This window comes from Centroberyx affinis, unplaced genomic scaffold (genome assembly GCF_046629955.1).
Source record: "Centroberyx affinis isolate AG114_WGS23_722 - 3 ecotype Tasmania unplaced genomic scaffold, CSIRO-AGI_Caff_v1 ptg000297l_1, whole genome shotgun sequence".
Classification (NCBI taxonomy): domain Eukaryota; kingdom Metazoa; phylum Chordata; class Actinopteri; order Beryciformes; family Berycidae; genus Centroberyx; species Centroberyx affinis.
In genome coordinates, this window is record NW_027278975.1 from 72,960 (window position 1) to 93,102 (window position 20,143).

Genomic DNA, 20,143 nt, shown 5'->3' on the forward strand with positions numbered 1-20,143 from the left:
TTGACACTGTAATTTTGCCGCAGTCACAGAAACCCTTTCATAATGTCCTTTTCAGAGAGAGTGAATCTATTACTGATGGAGGTAAAGGAGAGAGAAGTGCCGTGATGGGATGGTCACATCCCACTTATGCACTCATTTTGTAGCAAAGCACAGTCACCATGATGATGAATCCCAATATGTCTGAGATAATTTTTGTTTTTTTTTTCTAATTTGAAATGTTTACTCTCGGAATGAAAAGTAATTTGCAAAAAATGCAAAAATGACAAAATCTCATGTTCCTCATGCATACTACAATACATCAGCACTTCAAGGACATACTGTTTAAAATTAAAGCTTGCCGTGACTGTTTAGGTTGTGCATTTGTCATGCTGTAGCCAAATTACACAATAAAGTAGCAGGTGTTTTCTGTGTGTATTTGATTATGTGATTGATTGGTGCAACAGTATAACACACATGTATAAAACAGCCGATGCTCCTCTGAGGAAACAAAAACATTGTGATCAAAATGTAGAAAACAGCTGGGACATCTTTTGAAGAAAAGTGGAGACGGTGCAAGGAGCCATCTGGATGGTGCATCTCCAGCAAGAATGACAAAAAAATATCTATCATTGTCTTTCTGGCTCCAGCTGTCACACGAGGATCAGCTGGACGCATTCAATGACTCGCTGAATTAAAGATCTTTTTGGTAGCACCACATGCGTAAAGAGGGACCCGTGCTGCCTTATTAACGCTCTTAAACATGTCTGTGTCTGTTCCTCCGCAGGGTGAAATTGAAAGAGGGGGTGACGTTTCTCGGGGCTCGGCCCAGCAACCCCACCCAGTGGATAGTCAGCCAGGACGTGAGGAGCGAGGGCCACCGAGTGGTGACCCTCCACTGCCGCAGGAAAGAGTCCGGCTACGACCAAAGGTTAGCACACAACTTACTTCTCTTCAAAGGAATACACCAAGTTTTTGGGAGACCTTACCAGTTAACTGATGAAAACACACACACCAAAATCATCCATGTGTCCGTGGTAGATCTGGCGCTCCATGCAAACACTTGATGGTAGGTGACAAGCATTATCCAAAGTAAGCACAGTTGTGTTGCCTGTGGATTCATACATTTTAAAAATGAAATATCATTAACTCAATATAGCTGATATATCAGAGTTTATTTGTGACTTCAGGTGAGCAGCCGCGTATTCATCTGCTGCTTATTTTTAGTTGTACACAGTCTCCCATCGTCCACCATGATATTTTTATATCATATTTTGTATAAATTTTCACCTACATAAAACTGCCAGACTTGGCAGCATATCATTTAAGATTACCTACCATTGAGCTTTAGAGCTGCTGCAAGGGCTCAGTTCTTTTTTTTAATTCAGAGAAAATGCGAGTCACCCACTGTCACTCAGCATAGTGTATGCTAAAGCAGTGGCTGCTCATCAGGACCCAGAGCCCTACTGGTTTTTATTCTAGCCATCTAATCAGGGACTATTTTACACCTGGGATGCAAGGTGAATGCAATTAACTAGCTGGTAGCATAGAACACCAGCAGCACTTTGGGTCCAGGACCATGACTGAGAACCACTGAGCTAAAGAGTTACCATGGAGCACTGGAGCGAATGATCCATTGACCAAAGGGCCAATCTCCCTCTGTGTATTCCTTTAACATTACCATCATTTCATATAAGTGCCGTCGCTAAATGTGGAACTCGCGTTTCACAGGAGACACACAGCGTTTGAAACACACTTTGGGAATGGCTAACTGATGTTCCCTCTCTTGAAATGACACACTTGACTTGAAATAAGCACCGTGGGATATGTCTCTGGAGACTGCTGTGGGGAGGAAAAGGTTAATAGACCATTGCAATATCCCCTCTTCACTCTCTCCCCCTCTGCCTCTCTCTCCTTCTTGATTAGCATATTTATTTCCTCCTCTGCCATAGCCTTAAAGTTGTTTTGGTCATTTCCTATCTGTATTCACATCCTTAAACTAATCTGGCAGATAGGGAAGTGATTGCCAGGATTGGAAAAAGGTTGCTGTGTTAATTAAGTGCAGATTGAAGGCCTTTGTGTGTTTTAATGGTTTTTCCTCCGCGGATCAGGAAGTAGTTTTAATAAATCTAACTTTCTAGTGACAGGTGTAATTTTATGGATTAGAGACAGATTTGGGGTTTGGGAAGCTCTGCTTATTTGCTCCTTAGCCTTCGTTCCACTTAGCCAATTCTAAAACACTCCCTAAGAACGCTGAAGACTTGAGGTTGTAACTGCAACTTTGTAATCAAAGTGCTGTGGGGTTATTTAAGTGTAGAAGAGTCTATAAAACTTATGTAATTTAAATCTGTCAGTTCAGTAATTTGTTGTACATGCTGTCATTCGCTTATCCAATAGCAGGCATAATGGTAGTGTAACTATAAACGTACATGCAGCACATAAAACAAAGATAACTGTGATTGCCATTGGATTGCCATGGTTGTAAAATGAGAAGAAGCCCATGGATAATGCTGCTGCATTGATTGAGGATACTAAAGCTATTCTTTAATAGACCTCTCATAATTCATAGCGCAATACTGCAATATTACATTTTGATGAGGTAGACGAGTAGCTCAGTTGTTGCATGCTGGTTGTTGATTGTTATACTCAGATCTTAATGTCAGGTTTGATGGTTGCATATTTTCACTTTTTAGCTTTATTTGACTTCATAAGCAGTTAATTACAAGTATCAGCTGCTGCAGGATTTCAGTCATCTTTGGACTGAGACTTCTTTTCTGACCCTCCATTCACTTGCACATGTTTTGAGAGCCTAGTCTTAAAATCATTCTGTTTATAGCCTGCAGGAAACTATTGATGTATCCATGATGTCCCTGAAACTATGATGTAACCCTGTATCCAGGGTTGTGATTTATAACTACAATTGTGGTAATCATGATTTTACATCTCATTTGTTTAGTGGAGTCACTCGTTACTTAGCGAGCTCTATGAGCACACCGAATACACAACAACTAGTTATTTATGAATTTATGAACTACAACCCTCAGCTGGAAATCATCCCTGTTCTCAGGTTCCTTGTTGCAGTACAGAACTTCAAATTTTGGAGGTATGATTTTAGAGTAGGTTCTCAAAATGTGTGCAGTTGAATGTAACTTTAGAAAAGTGCCGATAGAGACTCTGGATCTCTGTGGCAGCTGATGTCAGCAGTTTACTGAACTCCTATGGAAATAATTGCATGTTAAAAAGTGAAAATTTTCTCCTGGAATGGAATTTTGCTTTAAGATCCCAATAAACGACTTGTCAACCCGGATGTGCGAGGAGGCTGGCCAATTTTGAGTTGTCCAAGTTTAATTCTTGGCCTTTTAAAAATAACGTTCCCCAGGATCTAATGTACTATGCCGGTGCGTGGCTGTAAGCAGAGCTGCGGCATCATGAACAACATAAAAAGGAGCTTTCAGCAAACTGCAGCAGTGAGCAGCAACACTTGGCAGCTGGCTCCTCCTCCCCTCTGGAGCCATTCTCCCTCCTTATGCGGGTATTATTCCCTCTGCTCTGGCTCACGACCTAACCTTCTCTATCACATACACATGTATAAGAGCTGTGGTGAAGATCAGTTTTTATTGATTTAAATGAGGGAGCCAGAGACAAGAGGGAGCATATTTAGTCTAATCCCTGCTGTTTGGGCCATGTACGATGGACTGCTCCTTAATCCCCCCAGCTGTCAAAGTCACTTCAGAGAGAAGACCAAAGACGCCCCGCGATGCCTATACAATATACAATGTTCCAATTTTTCTCCCGTCTTGTCCTCCATGCTCCATGTTATTTCAATGAAGCTCCTCTGGAAGGGGATTAGACATAGCCATCTCATCTGTTGAGCTGTCATCCTGTTTTTCAGTCTCACCCACTCTCTGCCCCACCTCCTCTCCCTCTTTTTCCTCTCCGCTCGTTCTTCGGGGATGGGAGGATGAGTAGGTGGGTGAATGCTGTAGGTCAAACGATTATGGATCCTATTTGTTTTTCTGTTTCTTCTTTTTACCAGCAGGGTAAACTTGATTACCTGTGTTGTTGCCTATGTGCTGACACTAGGCTTATGATGTGTGCACTGCGAGGAGAACTGGGCCAGTGTAGCTTCCACTCTTTAGAGCCTGTCTTATTTGACCAGCTAGATTTTCTGTTTGACTTGGATGTGAAGAGTATGACTTGTAGATGCAAAAGAAGAGCTTTCAAATGTTTACAGCCTTGTACAGTCTCAAAACACTTAGAATAGAATAACTGTTGCATACTGCCAGCCCATGCTTTAAAAATGTCCCCCCCAAAATGTTTTCAATCCAGTAAATCATAATGTAAACAAAGGCAGTACTGTAATTACAGGTCAGACCTTAAAGTGAAAAAGACGGAGCTGAATTTGCCCTGAAGGAATCTCCAACAAACAGCTGGTGTCAATTCTGTTTCAATCTAAGGAAAGAGATTTATTGAATGTGATGTAATGAGTTGATAATTGTCAGTGATTTTGCCATGAGGCATCTTTAATGAGTAGCCCTAGACCTGGTCCAGTTGTACTGTATGCTGGGCTCCACACTGTGTCTTACAGCTGCTGTTATTTAAAATAGGTAGCTTTTTATTGCGGATTCTGAGTTAGCACAGTGCATTATGAACATTATTCGTGATTTTAAGCAAAGGTTTTTTAATGTTACTGGCAAAGACCCAACTGCTGAAATCTGCCGGATTTACCTACCATGATATTTTGAAAATGGCACCCTTTCTTTGACAGATTGTGCTTTTCGGTGAAGGTGCTACAGTACGTCAAAGAAATCAGATTGAGCCCCTATAGAAAAGCACAAAACTGTTACGCAGAGTACACCTGATATCGGCTGAAGTGCACTCTGGTAGATTGAAAAGTTCACTTTGTCACCATTAAAGGCGAGCCCATTCAAAACAAAAGCGATCCTGCTTCCTCAGCATGTCATAAGCCATAAGTGGCGGCTTCAGTAAAAGTGCCATGTCTGGGCCTTGGTAGTTCATTAAGACTGTCTGGGTGCAGATGGATCTCCCCTGTGTGCCACCACTTCATTAATCCCCCACACCACACCACACCACACCGCACCACACCACACCCAGCAGAGGGACAGCAAGCCACACACATATACACCCCACCCCACCCCTAACACACACACACACTCACAGACGCACGCACGCAGGGGTTGAGTTGAGTACAGAGTAGCAGGGCAGGTGGGGGGTGAGCATATGATTTATTTTATTTTTTTTATTTTTTTCACACTTCAATTCAAACAGCCTCATCATTGCCGGTCCTCACAATGTGTGACTTAAATCTGCCTAGACTTAGGAAAAATGTCATTAAATTTAAAGTACATTCATTTGGTTTTAAAGATGCATGACTTCTCCTCTAAAGCGGGGTTGTAAATCTCTGGTCAGTGAGTGGTTAGGACCCCAGTGGGACAGAAATCATACAGCTATGTAATAAGGGGTGAGATTTGGCAGGGACCTCACAATTTGTCTCAATTTTCAACTCTTGAGAACCTCTAAAAACATAATTGTTTTCGCTTTGTGACATTTACTGCAATGTTTTCTTGGAAAAAAAGGGCCTGAAATCATTTGTACAGTCCTCAAAAATTCTGAACTGTATTTGGAAGTGGTTGTATTAGGCTGCAATCACGCAGGCTGCATAGCGTTTTTTGAGGCTTACCAGATTTTTCCAATACATGTCCAGTATAATCCATACTGCCTTTAAGATCGCTGTTGCGGTAACAGAAATTAACTTATTACAACGTCCAATTTCTCCACCGGCACTTTCACTTTCTCCATATTTGTCATCTCTGTGATCGCTCTGTGGTCGGCTGGAAAAAGTGGTTCACGTCACCCGGCGCTTTTCTGAAAAATTGAACATTTCTCAACTTTTGAAAGCGCTCCGGTCTGACGAAAAAAAAACGCCGGCTGCAGTGCTTTTCAGGAGCGGCCGCCTTTTGCGCGCCTTGCGGCCGATTCCCATTGCTTTTAATGAGAAAAGGGCGCTGGCGGTTGGGGAAAAAACGCTATGTGTGAACGCAGCCTTACCTGATACCTTGGGGTCTCAGAGTTGGAATGTTTTTGGCTGTGCATTGTATTCCAGAAGTGAGCATGTAATTTTCAGGATAGTTTCACCTTTACCATCACCCCAAGTACATAGACATTGAATATACATAGACATCAATACTACTGCTTTGATTTAAAGCTTGATTTAAAATTGGGTGCCAAACAATCTTGATTTTTGCATGAATCAAGTGTTTTTTTCCCTCCAACCTTACTTTGCAGTGCAGCAGCCCTGAAAAGGAGCCACACGCTGTAGGCTTTAATGCTGTATAATGCTGCATAAATCAAGGCTGAAATGAAATGGCCCAATTACATTAGGGGCAAACAGGAATGTTAACTTGACAGTCTTAATGCTAACACCCTTAATAATGAATCAGCCCTATTCCCGATGGCCTGAGTTTACCGTAAACACTCTCGCCGGAGCCTCATTGGTGGCATTTACCAATACACAACTGTGTCCACACTGCTCAGTTTCTGTGCTCGTCTCTTAATAGAAACGATGACGTGCGATCAATGCCTGTGCGTGACGGCCCAGACATGTCACAGCTCTTTACTGCCGCTCTTTCTCTTTTCTTTTTTATCAAGATGGAGCGAACACTGGGACACAGAGTGTTATTAGGTTCTATAATGTAAGGATGATGAGAAAGGAACATTCAAATGGGATTTAATAGAATGGGATGTAGCTTGGTTTCCTTTATCAGGAGCGGAGCAGAGATGTGGCATATTCAGTGTCTCCCCGGGACAGCCAGCTGATTACAGCAGTCGGCCCAGATTACATCTGACTGGTCAGGCTGCTCCTCTGTTCTACTGCCAAGGAAACAATACGGGGAAGTAATGTCCCGGCGTGGCTCATTGTACTTTTCCCAATCCACCAATCAGAAGGTAATAACACTCACTGGGGCAGATATCAAGTGACAGAGGAGTGAATTCATCAAGGTAACCCCGGTCAAAAAAAAATAAAAAAATTCACACGTCGCACAGGCTATCACATCACACAGCATTCTGAATAGCTCTGTAAGTGATATAGAGACCGGTTGGATTGCACGGTCGCTTCAGTTCGGTCAAATCACGGCATGGCGGAGGCTGTTCATCAGAATTCATTTGTGGCCAGCACCATGTGGTAAATATGTGCCAGGCAGCTCTGTGCACCAGAGGAGAGACAGATTGTGGTTTGCATGTGGCCCAGTGAGTTCATGTGTTTCAGATTTATAAAGGTTTATGAGTGAATATCCTGCTCTTAGAGGTTAATCCCCCAGAGGATTAGAATGTGGCCACCAGTGTTGGGAGTGTGTTGCGTCACTAAGAGTTTTTTGTAGTAACAAGTAACACATTCGTTTTTCACTTGATAGAACCAGATAGTAGTTAAGGTGCTACTACATATACATATATAATATCATTTATTTTTTCTTCTCTTTCTCCTTTCTTGTCAGACTCATCAATTCATCAATGCAAATGTAATGTAATGAGTTACTTTGAATAGAGGTAACATTTTAAAAGTAGCATTCCCCAATACCAATGGCCACACATGAGCAGCGTTTACAGATTACTGATTACCTACATAACATAAATCAGCAACGTAATCCAAATTAAATCTGCAGGCTGATATTAACATTTTTCAGCCATCATCTACAGCTATGATTTGCCATTCTTTCAAGTTATGTAAAATTATATTTGCCTATAAATACTCTATCAAAATTGTTTTTTTTCCCCTTCAAACACATCAGAGTAATCCAACAAATAATCACCTATTTTATCCACTTATCTGAAATCTCATGTTTTTCTAGTAAATGTAACTGATTACTGTAACTATTTTTGTAATCAGATTACTGTAACATATTACATGTAATCTGTTGCTTCTCCACTCTGCTCAGTAGTATGCATTGTTTCATCTAACTAGACAAAGGGATGGGAGAGACCAGCTCCTCCCTGCCTCTAGATCCTCCCTCTGTGAAGGATCAGGAGCTTTTCCTTTTTGTTTTCAAAATGCTGCAGTATGAAACAAAAGGGCACAAATAAGCACAGCATGGTCGGCATAAGCCTGCATGGATTTATTACTCATGCATTCCTCCCATAACAGATTTATGGCCACATCCCTTAGTGGGTGCGTCCTTATGTTTTCCGAAAAGACAAACACAATTTTGTTTAAATTAGACCTGTGGTGAGAGCAAGATTGTTGTTTTGGAATAAAGTGACTAAAATGTGCTGCGTTCGCCACAGGTAGCACTCAGTCGGAGAGGCAAAGAGGGCTGAGATGTAAACACGCGATTGTCTAGAGGCATTCTGACAAACATACTGGTCATTTCTCCTCTAATTGCATCTTTGTAGTATCTATTGGAGTACTCAGTGTGCATTGCATTGTGCTTTGAGTTTCTCTCATTCAGTTTTCCCTTTGATGAACGAGAAGAGACAACAGAGCACTGTGAATGACCTCCACCTGTCTTCTATATCGCCATTCAAATTTCACTCAAATCCTCCACACAGGGCTTTTTGTCCGTAGATTTATCTAATGGAAAAGGCAAAAGGAACCTTGGCCTTCAGTTGATTCCAATTAACCTCAATTCAGCCTGGCCTTCGAAATGATTGGCTTTTATACCGTAGCCTATTTCACTTAAAGAGACGCCCGGCCTGGCACCAGAGCTGTCTCATTTCTGTAACCTGGGCAGCAGAGATATTTAAGTGAGCCTATTAAGAGAGGGCCCTGGGCTCTTGGGGACGGTATAGAAGCCCAGTATTGGGAGAAAGAAATACAAGAAGGGGTGCGTGTGCAGAGAGGAAAGAGGCATATTCTCCTGCTGCGAGTTGGGACATTGAAGAACACAGCACATTGAACGCAGAGCGGCAGCTCTCCTTTGAGTCAAAAGCTCGCAGAATCAATCAACCAGAGGAGAACTAGAGAGAGAATAATGGAATGAGTGGCAAGTGGTTTTTCGATGAAAGGAAGCACACAGGCACCAGTCAGATCCTCTTGTCTACGGTACAATGCTACAAAGCTAACAGTGACAAGCAATCGTTGGCACTCTTCTATTATCATGCCTAGGTTAACAGGTTGAAGGTAGCACTGTCCAGCCCGTGAAATGCAGTAAAAACAGAGACGCTGGGAGCTCCAGTAGGCACTGCTCTACTGCAGCCCGGCGCCTGTTTAGCAGCCCTTTACCAGCCCTGACATGTAATCAGGCGGCATGCAGCTCAGCGGGCCACAGGGGTATCAGCAGCTGCACCCTGAGCACCTCACCACGGCACAGCCAGCAGACATGTTCACACCTCCAGATGAGATGCCACAGCTTGTACATGTCACCCCCTTCCACCTAGAGCCTGCAACATACACATACACACACAAACAGAGAGCATGAGTGTGCACGCTCACTCACACACACGCCTACTGTACACAAAGGGAAGTAATGCATTCGCACACACGTACAAACAGATGTGTGGTAAGCCGAGGCGATACTGAAGCATCAAGAGCCGTCGGCGGGTGTTGGAGGTCACACTGAAAAGGCGGCCAGAGCAGCTCCATAATTAAGCGATGGTTGAGTATTTTCATGATTCGCTGCCATTAGAAGACCCCGATGGTTTCTGTGAGTGACGGCGAAGACATCTCCGCGGCTTCTTCATGTTCTGAGAGCCGCTCACACTGATGCAGCCTTTTCAGTCTCATTCCGTCATTATGTGATCTAACTCCTCTCAGCTTCCACATCAATCCCCCGTCTCTCTCAAGCCACAGTCAGTCAGTGAGCAACACTGGAATGCTGTGTTGAATATGTAAATGCATGCCATTAAAGCTCTCTTTCTTTAATTAGTCTTCAGATTTCATGACTGAGTGCTTCCAATTATGGATCAATGTCTCATTTCTGCACGTGGGCCCCTGGGTGTGTGCAGGCAGTTTTTCCGTTACAAAATGCTCTATAATTTCTCTGCTGCCAAGAAGGCTGCTCGCATCACACTCTCTTACTGCTGATCAATGAGAATTTCTGCTGCTGTAGGGCTACTGATATATGTGTGTATTATGTGCGTTGGTCAGAATTATTATTTTTTTTTTTTTTTAAACATGATCAGATTTCTACAAATATACAAGTTGATTTATGGAATTGCCTGTCTGAATTTGCCTACTGTGTGTGCGTATGTGTGTGTGTGGCAGGGAATGGGGCTGATGTGAGTGTAATTGCTGTGGTAGTAATTTAGCACTGAGCTCATTAACTGGTGCATGAGAGGGGGGCTAAATTCTGCTTAATACTTAAATGCACTCCTGACTGGGAGCGGGGTGTGCTGGGGAGGAGGTGCTGATATAGTGCTTAGAGACTGTAAAATGCCACTCTAGTGTGTTTGAAAATGGCCATTTGGGTCCATGGGTGCAGTTCCTAGTGCCCATGAAAGGTGTTAAGGGTGTTGTGAATGCAAAATGTTTACTAATCTTACTAAAGAAACTCTGGGGGTTTGACTAGTTCAGAAACTGTGCCTATCTGGTGGCTGCTGTTAATCGACTTGTGATCGTCAACATGTGCACAAGAGTACTTGTGTGCATTGGGTTTTAGAAGGCATTTATAGACCTTCAGCATGCGCTTGTGCTGTAGAGGAAAACTTCAAAATATAGAGCATATGAAGTTAAATGGATTTTTTTCCCCAATCTACAGACTGTAATATGAGCTATTATTATCATCCACAGTCCATAAATTTACAATAACATTTGTTTCTCTTCAAATTTAATCCAATAAGTAATCAGTGAGTCTGTAATCAAATTACCGTGTTTTCACAATAATTGGGCAGTTAAATCCTCACTGCATCATTCAAAGTGGATGCAAATTGACCATTTTGATGACAGCGCAGCCATTGAACTGACTGCTGATGCATGAGCCTCTTATTGTTTTATTGCGATAACTCGCATCTCGAAACACATCATTTGTATAATCAGCCTTGAATTTGCAGGGGAGTGTAAGAATTGTGGGACCAAAGCGTTGTTTCTATAGCGTTTTTGGCTTTGACTCGCTGAAAGTAGTAATCCTCAGCACACCTGGTAAGCAGTCTTAGTAACAGGTGTGTGCGAGAAGCGAGGGAGGCTAAAGGAGGATTGTCAACGTGCAAGAGAAGCCGGTGTGTGGGTGTGTTTTGCATTTATTGCGAGTCTCTGAATCAACAGCCAGGATCTCTCCAGGACTCCTAAGAAGTCGGGAGTTGCGGAGTCGACTCTTTTGCAGACGACTTTCCGTCACTATACCTCTCACACCTCAGAGCTGTGGGACACTGCATTAAGGCTGCGAGGCACAAGGCAATCATGCTCTCTCACTCAGCCTCTGCAGCCCTTCCTCACCACTGTAATTCCACTGTAATTATCACAAATGGAGAGGTGTGTAGGTATGTTTCTAAGAGAGAGAGCGTGATTTATATACATTTAAGTGTGTGTACAGTATGTGTGACTGTTTGTGTGTGTGTGCACATGTAGGTGTCGGACTGCATATGTGCATGTGTGTGTGTGTGCATGTGTGTGTACTAGTATACATGTGAGCGTGCATAGTGCGTGTTGGCCTAATTGCTTGCGTTACTAGTATAAGAGCATCACTGTTTGCAGCTCATTTTAAAAGGTCTTGTCTTCGTCTGCTGTCGACACTTGAGGTTAAATGCCCTCCACTTGGTTCTTTGCACTGCTTCTCATCAGATGCTGCCTGGCACAGATCAGGCTCTGCTGTTACAGCAAATTAGACATCTGGCTGCGTTGTCCTTATTTGCCACTGACCTGATTGGGACAACGCATGCTCTAATACTGAGCTCCAAAACAGATTCCATCCCTGGTTCTTTCACCTTTTGCGTCTCGGGGAGCCAGAACTTAACCTTTTTGCATCCTACGGGCGGGGCAGGGGGCCCGCTGAAGCCCAGGTTGTGATAGAGTACCGCTGATCTGACATCCCGGGCCCCCTCTGGTCAATGGCTCTTGTGTGTTCTCCAGGTTCCGTTGCCATGCCGACGGCGGCGGAGCTGAAAAGGCCCGGTTTGTTTGTGGGTCTTTAAGGAGTTTGGAGGAGGACAGGCGCTCCCAGTGTCACAGCACTTCCAGGTGCAAGGGCAGGCCCGCACGCTCGCATGATGTCACCCGCACATCACCGACAGAGTCCGTGGAAGGATCACTTTATCTGCACAGGCATCAGCATCACTGCCCCAGGGCTCAGTGTCTGCTGCCCCCTAGTGTGTGGATGAGTTATCTGTCTGCAGGGCATCTGGTGGTTTTGATGTCTGATGCAAAGAGGTCTGAGGTCACCGGTGATGATAACTACCATCATTAGGGATCCATTACACCATGGAGCCCACTTGAGCTGATGGACTCTAACGATGTTGCGCTGTAGAAAAGCATTTAGTTTTGATTAGACAATTGTTGGCATGGAGCATTTCATTAACTCTGAGATGAGATTTTGTTGTCTGGGAATTGATATGCTGCCGTTTGAGCCGAGGCCTACACACCGGCCGCACCGCGTTCCCCCGCGAAGCGTGTGTGGAGTAAGTTAGGGAACCGATATAATAATGGGATTCCCCCTCCTGACACTCCTCTACCCTTTAAATCCACCACGCTTCCCCTCTATTTCCTTTATATTCGCCAGTATCCCCCCGGACAAATTGACTTTTAACTAGCCTGACTGTGTTGGTGTTTCTACTGTCCCGCCGCAGCATATGATTAAACAATACAATCTGTCCGCTGTGCAGAAAGTCTCTTAGCTCATGCGAGTCCGACTTCTTACAAAGTCTATAGTAGCTCTCTCCAAATATTCCATCTTCATGAATGCGGATGAATCCTGAATGCAGTAGTGCTGCTTAAACTGTATTTTATTGTTTTTTTTTACCAAGAAGGGAGAGGGAACAATGTCAAGAGGCAGCATGTTGAATAATGAGTCAGTGGATTTGTGCTCCCTCACGAGAAGCTTCGGACTATACCCCGCCAGCTAAAACATTTCCATGGAAGTGACAGTAAGTGCTTTGTATAAGCATGGGTGTAAGTAAAGAAACTACAAAAACTCAGCTAGATAGACTATTTTATTCTGTCTTTCCCCGTGTGCATTTAGTCATGTGTGTGACAGGTCGCATGACTTTGGGAGCGAGCGAGACCAGCCTAGGAGAGCAAGCAATGAGAGTGTGTGGGAGTTGCATATTTTAGCTGATGAATGCTGCAGAACACTGTTAGGCTAATCGGAAATTTGATCCCCTTCTTGGGTTTGATACACACAAGCCACAAGCCTTTGGTTTGTGCCCACGGTTCATTATAATCGTATAATTAATAGTACTCAGCCCTTTCTTTGTGTGTCGCGTTAGAAAAGGATGAAGAATAAATGATTCATTTAAAAAAAGAATCTGATGCATATTAAAAGTGGGTTTTAATTCAGGCACTGTACGTTAGTCGAAATCTAATTGGCAAATCTTTTTTTACATGTTCCAGGAGAATAAGATTAATGAAAATTAGTTTTTCAGACTACATTTCTTGCTCAGTGGAAAGAACACGGCGGTTTGATATTGCGGTGCAGAACACCTGTTTCTTTAGTAAACATGTCTTAACTGTAATTATATCGTGAAGGTAGACAATAATGAACTCCAGACACTCCTGCAAAACACACACACACTTGATTTTAAAGGCTGCGTTTAGTTGGTTATGGTTACACAATATAAATAACTTGAGCCATTTCATTTCCATTGTGAAGCAACAAAAAGAAATAAAGCTTAACTCTGTACTTGCTTCAGGGGTAATTTCAAAGTTCAGATTTCTCCAACAGAATATTATAGTACTTAGAGACTTTGGGGCGTTTTTGTATCCCTGTTTAATGTCAGAGGCTACAAAGTGTACTGGACATGCTCAGTAAAGTATTTGATGGCCTTACAGTTTTGGAATGCACTTGAGAACAATTTGTGCATGCCAAAATGTGAGATGTGTTTAAGGATTAATGCTCACTGTTAAATGAAAAATGCATTGTAGCAGAAGCTTTGTATCCGTCACACTTCATCACCAAGACAACCTTTAAAATAGAGAGCTTCTTGTAACGGCCCAGTTTAGTATTTCTTCTACTGTTATTCGGCTAGGTTAGAGTGATCTAAATGAACGGCGGTTGACACACCATAAATCAAAGGTATTGGTTTAGTATCTTGCAGGAAATGATAGCAACATGAGGGATGCTCTGGCCCGCTTGATCGTATCACCAGCCTTTCATTGCAGCCTTCATGTAGGAAATACTTCAACACGTTTGAAATGCAGGGTTCCTGTTCACACGTACGCACACACACACACACAAACTGTCATGGGACTCTGCCAGAGCCTCCAGCTCGACCTAGGCTGTGGTCGAATAGTCTTTTTTGCTTAGGAAGGTTCCTAACTGAGTGAAATGACCCGGAAGTATCTACGTGGCAGCCATGATAAGAGCTGTTTGAATTCTCTAAATGCTAAGGAAAGGTGCTTCAATGCTTCCTTACTTAGCTCCTTTAGCATAGGATACACTGGACCATCCTTTACGAAAGGAAAGGAGATAATGCCGTCCCACAATTCCTTGCGGCAGCAACATTTAAAGCGACGCACCATTCAACCGATCATGGCCGACAAAGGACGTAGATCATCATGCAAGTTACCGTTGCTTATTAAGCATTTTCCATCTCAATCCATAACTTGCTAATATGCTTATATGTTTTGAACTTTCAACAACATGTTAAACCCATAGGCGAGGTATGAACGTTACGCTGCTGTTGTAAAATGATCAAAGTGAAGTTAAGGAATATTTAGGAATATCATTAATTAATTTTACTTCAGTCACAGATGCTGAAACTCTTGTCTTAATAAAGGCCTGTATCAGCCATAACAACTTCAAAGCACAATCAAGTCAATATTTCAAGGTGTTTACTGAGTTGTGTGGCGGTTCTTAAGCTATTATATGCATAGGCTTATAATCAGATCATAATCAGCATATTAACCATAACACAGAAGTCTGTCTTTCAAGAAAAAGGGATATGAGACGTTTTTAGCCAGATGATGTTTTTAATTCAACATGTTTGAAACTTAAGAGGGGCGAAGTATCTAAGATCCGTTTTTAATAGTCCATCTTGGGAACATTGTAGTTTCACCACGGCAGACCCAGGTCATTAACATCCACCGTGACGTCGCATAATTACGTAGCCTAGTGTAAGTGCAGTCGGATTCTCTTTTCCTAAGCCCTTATGAATTCTCCTTCACATCTTTCCTTGACCTCATGATGTTTTCCAACGAGGTCAAGGAAAAGTGATTAGGAATAGCGGTTAGGACGTATTTTTTTGACTATTCGACCGCAGCCCATGTCTCTTTGTCTGTCTGTGCTGTTTGTCTCTGTGCAGATCCTGTAGTTCCCGCCCACCTGTTTATCCTGTTTCCCGCCAACCTGCCTGCTCCACCTTCCTGCACATCTCCCGATCATCTTGTTATCCAATCATCTGCCTGCCAGTTTTACCACACACCCGTTCCTAGTTTCCTCATTAGTCTCAGCGATATATATACCAGTCTCTGTACACCAGTTCTCTGCCAGATCGTCATTTGTGTTTTTGCCAGATACGTATCCCGCCTGTTTAGTTCTGTTCCTGCCCGTTATGATCTCTGCCTATAACTTTGGTTTAGTTCTCTGCCTCACGATTCTGTAGCTTTGCCTGTGTGGACTGACCTTTGGATTTGACATTTGGAACAGACTTTATTACGAGCGGCCTAATCCTCCAAGTAAAGTTACTGTTCTTACTCTACCTCTGTCTCCTGCCTGTAATTCTGCACTTGAGTCCTTCCTGACCCGTGACACAACACACTCAAACAAACACGCGCATGCATGCATATCAGCCCACATGCCCAACACAAACACATATATCCGAAGCCAGCTTGCATTAAAGTTTAATCAAATGTAAAATTGCTGCTGTTCTGAATGTCACATTGACAAGTTAATGTTGGGTGCTGGTGGCTGTGGGCTGCCGTCAAGTGGCACTTTGTAGAGAAGGATCCTCATACATTTTGGAGAGGATGGAAGCAGCTCTCACAGGCTGCTGGAATCTATTGTTGCTGTCAGGTAAAAAAAAAAAAAAAAAAATCCTCCAATTTTGATGTGTTTCTTACTTTCTTTCTTACATAAAGTGACATTTTTCCGTTGAGCCAGTTTCATGACTGTTGCAAAAATGAAACCTGCTGTATAATCATATGCTGCAAATACATGGGTGTTTGTGAGAAAATAACGACATTTTTCTTAATTACTGAAAAATTCACTTTCATGATGCTATGATGATCATCAGCACATGCAGCATTCCTAACAGAGCACAACACACTGTTGTACTGTACACTCTCATCTGCCACAATGGTATATGTGCAGACTCCAAAAATAAATTCATTGAAGTGTTATCTTCATTGTTGTCGTTGTTTATATGTTGTTTGTGTTCTCGTCTAGTACACAGCCTGTGAATCCAGCCTCCTCTACTCTAGCTCTATCTTAAACGGCCTGTGTTTGAGGGATTTCTCTCTCTTTACACAGGCTCTATCTCCCCTGTGGCCACTATATCCAATATATCTCACTGCATAACCATGAACCTCCAAAGCCATAGAGGCAGCTGCACCTCGCTGACATTTATCACTATTATTCTCATTCCTGTCTTCCCTTTATTTGACAGTGTTTCAGGGGGAGTTTACACCTTTTTTTTTTTTTTGTCTCCTCTCCTCCTGTCGCTATCTCTCTTTTCTATTCCGGACAGGCAGAATTGAAAAAGCCCGTTGGGTATAAACCTCTGAGGGGGCTTTTGCTTCCACCGCTCCACTCCCCACTCCCCCCCCCCCGCACCCCCTTTTGCCTTTGCTCTTTCTCGCTCCCCCGTCTCTCTCCTCGCGTGTAGTTTCACAGGAACACATTGCACTGGGAAGTCCTCTTTAGAATATAAAGGCACTAATGGACTTACCATACCTGCTTTTGTGCTCCAGTTTCCTCTGCTTTACTTTACACAAGTTTGATTTGTCTTCACAACAGCTGTCTACCTACTGACTCAAAGCCCTCCAAATTTGTGTTATCATAATGAAGTATCCATGGAAACGGTGGGCTGTATGCACTTTGCTTTTCTTTGCTTTTCAAACTGATACCTTTTTTTTTTTTTTTTTTCACCTTTCTGTTCTACTTCAGGGTTTTTGTAAGTGTGTCCATAACTACTGAGTGATTTGGTTTGTTTGAGGGGAATCAGAGGTCCATATAAATGCTAGCAAAGTGCTCTGGGCTCTGGTCAGGGCTCCCATGCTAGCAGGTAGATTGGGTTTCATGCTCCGACCGGTGGGGTCCTGTCTCACAAAGCGGGCCTAAAAAGAGGCTCTCACCTCTGGGGCGGACGCTCGGCGCAAGTGGCCCGGGATAATTCGCTGCTGACGGGCTTCCCTCAGGCTGAGAAATGAAATTCCCCCCACAGCTTGGTGAAATTTTCAGCTGGGCTTTGCTCGCTGTTTCTTCTGCAGCCCCGGCCTCTTCTGTCTCCTCTTGTGCCAGATGGCCTTGGACTAAAAAGCCTTCCTAACTGGCATTGATTCTGTCCCTTTCACTTGCTATTATTGTCATAGATAACCAACTTGCAGCCACACTTGAAATGAGCAACATCTGCTGTAGAATTAAAGCTGCCTGTTTATTTTTTCTTTCATTGATTTTCTATCTATCTATCTATCTATCTATCTATCTATCTATCTATCTATCTATCTATGGGTGCTGTTCTGTAGCTGTTGATAAAATAAACAAAACATTGCTGGGTTGGGTCAGTACTAGTAGTAACAGTACCAGCATTAGCAGTAGCTGTAATTGTATCATTAGTAGTATTAGCGTTATTAGTAGTAGCAGCAGCAAGAAGTTATGAAAATACATTCACATGCAGCACCATGCTTTGGCAGGATGTTATTAATTAGAGCCACAGTGCATACATTAATAACAATGCCGCATGAGAAAGCAGAAAAGTCAGTGACTTATTTGCGCTGTGGACCTCTTGAGCACAAAGTTGGGCTTCTCTAATCTGGTGAAGATTTATATTTGACCCATGCTAACATTATCATCAATTAAGAGCGGAACAAGTGCTTTGCCGGCTCCTTTTTTCAGCACTCCACAAACGCCTTGACAGATTGTATAGAATGAGGCGCTGTGTTACAAAATGAAATACTCACCATTATGATATCCATCATTTGAAAAGTGGTACCTACTCTTCCAGAGTGACTGCTGACATGACAGTAAGACTCATTTGGAAAAAAAGAAAACAATTCATAGTTATTTTCAAACCTTTACCTGCCAAATACTGACACACTTTTGTGTAGGGAGCAAGTGAGTGATGTATTTCAAGACTCAACGTTTGAATATGGATGGAAAGCATTTTGGAATGGAGCCCATACATCCTCCATGGAAGTAGATTTAATTTGTTTTATTTGCTGGAATAGAGGCGGGGTATTCATTGTTGTGCCACTTCTTATTCTAGTAGAGAGTTGTTGTATATTCATGACTTCTGATAGCTTGGCGGCAGACAGAATTGCATTGAGCGTAAACTGATGTGAGAATGTTGAGGCTGCAAACTGATGAGGTACAGTTGGCCACTGGCATAGTCTGCTCTCTTCTGCTCACTGAAAGTACAACGTTTTGTTGAGGCACATGCTGCATATTTGTTTTCAAGGAATTCAAACGCATTTAATCATATGATAACATGATTTGACATATAGGCCAATGTAGCGTATAGTAGAACAGGGACATTAAAGTGTTTGTCATGTCTTGATGTTTGCATTTGATTCCTAAATTTGCATTTTGATGCCTTGCATAAGCGAATAAGGTGTCCACCTTGTTTCAGTGTGTGTGTGTGTGTGTGTGTGTGTGTGTATGTGTCTGTTCTCATGTGTGTGTTAGTGTCCTGCAGGGATTGGTTCATGCATGCATGCGTTTGTGTGTATAGCCTACTGTATGCGTGCGTGCATGCCTGTGTCTGCATGGCTGTGTGTGTTTGTGTGTGTGTGTGTGTGTGTCCTGGCTTCAGTGTGCTGCTGTATTGCTGTTCCAGGTGAAGGAGCATGAGAACAGCAGAGTTTCAGGGTGCTGTTTTCAAGCACCACTGGAGCCACAAATTTGATTATTTTTTTTTTTTTCCTCCACAAGTAGGAGTTTGCATGCGGCCACCCCCCAACACACACACACACACACACACACACACACTGCACAGCCTCAGAATGTCGCGGACAGCATCTCTCCTCATTCCACCGGCCTGCATTATGCATCTTCATCTCTCATTCTCTTTCCATTCACCACATCTCACCATCTCTTTTTGAATGAGTACTGTTACATGCCACTCTGCCGCATTTTTTTTTTTTTTTTTATGGCCCTTCTTGTTATGTACTCTGCGTCTTACACATAAAAAGGGGCTCGTAAAAGAGGAGTCAGGCTTGAGCTTAAAATATTTTGCCAGACGTAAGGCCAAATCATTCTGTTGTTCTAATATTGGTACCCGGGGGAAGTCTGGGAATACTTGAGCTACAAGTTAGAGAAATGAAGATATTGGACCTGAAAATGTCAGCCGAGCTTCTTCATGTATCCTACACAGGATCTCTCTCTCTCCTACTCTCCCTCCTCTCTCTCTCTCTCTCTCTCTCTCTCTCTCTCTCTCTCTCTCTCGCTCTAAACCCCATTGGGTAGGGGAGTGGACGCGCAGACCCTATCACATCAGAGGGAGATTAAACGAGGGTGTCACAGCGACACAGTGGGCTTGATAATGGGACAATAGAGCCTCTTTCAATTATAGCTCTTTCTCCAGAGACAACTGCTAGAAAGGATTTGCCACCAGTAACTTTTCCCTATGTCTGTTTATTCATTTTGACATTTGAATCTGCCTTTCTTTAACCTCCTTGGGGCCTAAATTCAATAGCGCTCTAACATGCTCCTATCAAGATGAGCTATTCTTAGGTGGAGTTGAACCACCTCAGTTTTTAGACTGTGTTATTAATGAAGACAGAGGTCGAACAACAGAAGTTGCTGCTTGGATTTAATAACTCTTAAAGGTTTCAGATGTTGAGAGCATTACAGTAACACAGGTATTAAAAATCTGTGTTTGATTTAAGTTCTATGTTAGCAACAGATAA

General features: G+C 42.9%; 1 protein-coding gene across 1 annotated transcript in view; it reads left to right on the forward strand.

Annotated features, from left to right (window-relative positions):
- The window catches only part of LOC139640835 (transmembrane protein 132C), an 89,510-nt gene that overhangs the window by 33,016 nt on the left and 36,351 nt on the right, over window positions 1–20,143 (forward strand). Inside the window, exon 3 of the mRNA XM_071515014.1 lies at window positions 764–907. Coding sequence (XP_071371115.1) covers window positions 764–907 — 144 coding nt within the window. The remainder of the gene's footprint in view (window positions 1–763; window positions 908–20,143) is intronic.